This window comes from Empidonax traillii, unplaced genomic scaffold (assembly GCF_003031625.1).
Source record: "Empidonax traillii isolate 1590-97213 ecotype Southwest subspecies unplaced genomic scaffold, ASM303162v1 scaffold2381:size25611, whole genome shotgun sequence".
NCBI classification, from domain to species: Eukaryota; Metazoa; Chordata; class Aves; order Passeriformes; family Tyrannidae; genus Empidonax; species Empidonax traillii.
The window spans coordinates 7501-12250 of NW_020957574.1; the positions used below are offsets into that span (position 1 = coordinate 7501).

The 4750-nt window shown below is 40.1% G+C and overlaps 1 protein-coding gene and 1 long non-coding RNA gene across 2 annotated transcripts in view; both read left to right on the plus strand.

The window, feature by feature from the left end:
- LOC114071880 (putative ALMS1-like protein) overlaps positions 1 to 581 on the plus strand; it is a gene marked incomplete at its 5' end in the record, with an annotated part of 4234 nt that extends 3653 nt beyond the window's left edge. The window contains 2 exons of the mRNA XM_027909766.1: positions 247 to 430; positions 574 to 581. Coding sequence (XP_027765567.1) covers positions 247 to 430; positions 574 to 581 — 192 coding nt within the window. The remainder of the gene's footprint in view (positions 1 to 246; positions 431 to 573) is intronic.
- A 1195-nt stretch (positions 582 to 1776) lies between these two features.
- The window catches only part of LOC114071881, a 4986-nt gene continuing 2012 nt past the window's right edge, over positions 1777 to 4750 (plus strand). The window contains exons 1-2 of the long non-coding RNA XR_003574103.1: positions 1777 to 1826; positions 2893 to 2992. This is a non-coding gene — a long non-coding RNA (uncharacterized LOC114071881). The remainder of the gene's footprint in view (positions 1827 to 2892; positions 2993 to 4750) is intronic.

The window sequence follows — 4750 nt, forward strand, 5'->3', positions numbered from 1 at the left end:
CCCCCCTTTTCCTTTCTCCCCTTTTCCCTTGCCCTTTTTATTCCTATTTTATTCCTATTTCACATTTCATTTCTCTCTGTCCACTGAATTTCCTCTTTGTCACCAAATTATTAACCATTAAGGTCACAAGTTTTTCCACGTCACACCAACTATTACGATGGGGAGTTTTTTTTTCCCATGCTTTGGAATTCTTGTGGATATTTGGGACCCTTTGGGCACCCCAGGCTGTGTTTTGTCCCCCCTCAGGAGGCTCTGGCCGTTCATCGCCCCGATTTCATCTCCCGCTCCGGGGAGCGAGTGAAGCACCTCAAGCTGGTGATGGAGGAGAGGAGGATCCAGAGGGGGCTGCAATCCCAGCGGGAAGAGCTGGGGAATTCTCTCGGGAAGAGAAAAGGCTGCAGGAGTTCCACTCACCTGCTGGCCGACAGAGGTACCTTTCAATTCCTTAAATTAATTTAGTTAATTCCATTTTTCATTTTATTTTTTTTGTTCGTTTTCGTTCATTTAATGAGATTTTAATTCATTCCTTCGGTTTTTAATTCTAAATTTTGAATTCGTTTTACCTCATTAAAGAATTTTAATTTAATCAATTAAGGTTTTAATTTTAAATTTCATCTTGATTCATTAATTTAATGAAATTTTTAACAGATTCAATTTTTAACTTTAAATTCCAATTCATTTTAATTCATTAATTTAATGAAATTTTAATTCATTTATTCAATTTTAATTCTAACTTTGAATTCATTTTACCTCATTAATGAATTTTAAATTAATTTCTAAACTTGAAATTTCAATTAATTTTAATTCATTCATTCATTTTTAATTCTTTTGAACCCTAGTGAGTTTTTAATTAATTCAGGTTTTAATTCTAAATTTGAATTTATTTTACCTCATTAATGAATTTTAAGTTCATTAATTCAGTTTATAATTTTAAATTTCAATTCAATTCATTAATTTAACAAAATTTTAACTCATTCAATCTTTACATTTCAATTAGTTTCAATTCATTAATTCAATTTTAATTCATCAATTCAATTTTGATTCATTTGAACTCTAATGAATTTTTAATTAATTCAGTTTTTAATTCTAAATTTGAATTCATCTTGTCTCATTAACAAATTTTAAATATATTATTTCAGATTTTTATTTTAAAGTTCAATTCATTTTCATTCATTAATTTAATGAAATTTTAACTCATTAATTCAATTTTATTTCTAAATTTGAATTCATTTGAACTCTAAAGAATTTTTAATTTATTTTAATTATAAATTTGAATTTATTTTAATTCAATGAAATTTTAATTCAATAATTCAGTTTTTCACTTCAGCTTTTATTGCTTTTAATTCAGTAGTGTAGTGGTATTTTAATTCATCAATTAAGTTTTAAATTTCAATTCACTATAATTCATTAATTTAATGAAATTTTAATTGATTCATTGTCAACTTTTAATTTTAAATTTCATGTAGTTTCCAGCCATTAATTCAAGCTTTAATTTTAAATTTTAATTCCCGTTGAGTCATTAATTGAATGAATTCCCACACTGTACTTGCTGTGTGTGTTTTTAATAGAAATGCTGCAATGATTTAACTTCATTCTCTATAAAACCCTTAGAAAAAAATCTTTATAGAGAGCTTTTTGGGAAGACTTTTTATAAAGAGTTTGAACAAAGGATGTTTTTTTAGAAAGACTTCTATAAAACTTAGAAGTCTTGGTGATCAGTGAACTTGTTCATCGTTCCCTTCACTTGGAATTTTCCATGTAGGTTTTCCAGTGAGGGAAAAAAGAAGAGCAATTCCAAGGAGTGAAATGGTCCAAAGGTCTAAAAGGTAAATTGAAGGGGATTGAATTCCAGCGGGATCAGTGCCCTGGGGTGGGAAAAGGGGATGAACTGGGTGTGAAAAGAAATCAGTGAGATCCCACTTGGAATAATAATCCATCCAGGAGGACATGGAAACTGTTGGAGCAAGTTGATTAAAGGGACTGGAGCACCTTCCCTGTGGAGACAGGCTGGGAATGCTGGGAATGTTCAGCTGGAGAGGAGAACTTCCAGCACCTTCCAGTGTGTATGAAGGGGCTCCAAGGAATCTGGAGAGAGACCCTTCCTTGGGAAATGTAGGGACTGGACAAGTGGGAATGGCTTCAGACTGAGAGAGGGGAAATTTAGGTTGGATATTGGGAGGGAATTCTTCCCTGGGAGGGTGGGGAGGGACTGGAATGGAATTCCCAGAGAAGCTGTGGCTGTCCCTGGATCCCTGGAAGTGTCCAAGGCCAGGTTGGAGCAAGCTGGGCTGGTGGAAGGTGTCCCCGCCCATGGCAGGGGGTGGGACTGCATAATCTTTATGGTCCCTTCCAACCCAAACTCTTCCATGATTCCATGATTAAAAGAACATTTGGGAAAGGTTCATCAGCAGCACCACATTACTGAAAACACTGCAGTTTGGAAAAGCTGCCTAACGAGGCTCAGTCAGGTTATTCCTGTGATAAAATCTTGCCACGGATGAATGGGCCCATCACTGGGAATCAGCACAACCAGTCGGGAAAATCCCCTGGAATTATTCTGTAGGGAAGATATCAAGGCTCTACCTCTTTCAGCTGGGTGCTCGTGTCAGCTGCCTGGTCATTTTAATCTTACAGATAATGCTTTTGGGATGTGCTGCTTGTAAGAAAAAGACTTTATGGGATGTGGGAATGTCCTGTCTCACCTCTCTGTGTTCCACATTTTCCCTGGGAAACCCCCCAAATAGATTTTTCAGGGATGTGCTTGGCCAGGAGCCTTTAAGAGAACGGGAGCAGAAAACAGAGGATGGTTTGTTTGTTTATTTGTTTTTTGTAATATCACTAAGTCCCAAATCACTATTTAGGGCTTTTTTTTTTTTTTCTTCTTCCTTTCAGGATCTATGAGCAGCTTCCAGAGGTGAAGAAGAAGAGGGAGGAGGAGAAGAGAAGGCTGGAATACAACTCGTACCGCCTGAAAGCACAGCTCTATAAAACAGTGGGTGTTTCGCTCCAGGACGTTCCAGAATGTTCTTCCATGAACTCACAAATACAGAGGAATGTTTGCTAAAAGTGTGGGAATCCTGTGGTATTGTTTGGGAATTCTAGGGGGTTTAGGCTGTACTGGGATTTAATCAGGGTCAAAATGGAGGTAAAATTTAGGTAAAATTCTAAAATAAGCAGAGGGGCCCCGATTGTCCCCTCAGAGAAGGGCATCTCCAAAAGTGACCATCCATGAGCTTTATCTTTCTCTTCATGAGACTGATCATGGAATCATGGAATGGTTTGTGTTGGAAGGACCTTTAAGGTCATCTCATTCCCACCCCCTGCCATGGGCAGGGACACCTTCCATACCCCAGATTGCTCCAACCTGGCCTTGGACACTTCCAGGGATCCAGGGGCAGCCACAGCTTCTCTGGGAATTCCATTCCAGTCCCTCCCCACCCTCCCAGGGAAGAATTCCTTCCCAATATCCAACCTAAATTTCCCCTCTCCCATTCTGAATCCATTCCTCCTTGTCCTGTCCCTCCCTCCCTTGTCCAAAGTCTCTCTCTGTGTTCCTTGTCGCTCCTTCAGGTCCTGGAAGGCCACAATTAGGTCACCTCAGAGCCTTTGCTTTTCCAGGCTGAGCAATCCCGATTCTCCCAATGTTTCCTCACAGCAGAGCTGCTCCATCCCTGTAATCTGAACTCCTGTGGATTCACTCCAACACCTCCATGTCCTTCCCGTGCTGGGGACTCAAAAGATGAGGAACAACAAACACTTTGTAGTACAAACACTGGGGGTTTTTAACCTGACTTACTTCACTTTTAGCATTGCAGCTCTTTCCTGGCTGAGTTAGTCCAGCCAGAGCTGGAATATTAGTTAGTCCAGCCACAGCTGGAATAATAATTTTATTGGGAATGCCAGTAGTTGGATTTTAAAAGTCAGGGCTTGTAACTCAGTGTGTTATCCAGAACATCTTCCCGGTGTGATTGTGAGGATTCTCCACCAGAAGTGCCTGGGTTTGATGCTGTATTTTCGCAGGGTATTTTCAGGACATTTCTTTTTTTTTTTTTTTTTTCCAGCAGTCTGAGAATTCCAGGTGCTGGTACAGTAAAGTTTGAGGAGTTCAACGAATGCTGGAAGTCACTGACTTGGAATAGCAGACTCAGCTGGAAGCAGGGAGGGAATAGGATCAGAAGTTTTGGATATCAATGTGGTTTTGATTGGAAGATGCTGATTCACTGTGGTGAATAATTGGAATATTTTACTCTTCCTTGCTGATGCAGAAGAGCTGCCATGAGTAGCTGCAGATACAGGGAATGCTTTGTTTGGAATGTGGTTGATGTGTTGCTGAGAGCATCAGTTCCATGCAGATAAAGAACCACAGATTTTGTGGAATGACTCCAAAAAGGAGGCAGGGAATTAGGAGGAGAAAAGAGCTGGTGGAAAAGCTACACTCCAAATGTGTGTGATCTGGGGTTTTGGGGGGATTTAGGGATCCACTGTGCCCAAAGTGTGGTGTGAGGGTCTCTCTGGGAATGTGGGACAGCAGGTCCAGTGACATGAGCTGTCCCTAAAATCCGAGAATCATGGAATCACTAAGGTTGGAAAAGGCTTCTGAGCTCATCAAGTCCAGCCATTCCCCCAGCACTGCCAAGGCCACCACTGACCGTGTTCCCCAGTGCCACATCCACATGTTTTTGGGACACTTCCAGGGATGGGGACTCCACCCCTGCCCTGGGCAGCTGGGCCAGTGCACAGCTCAGGGTTG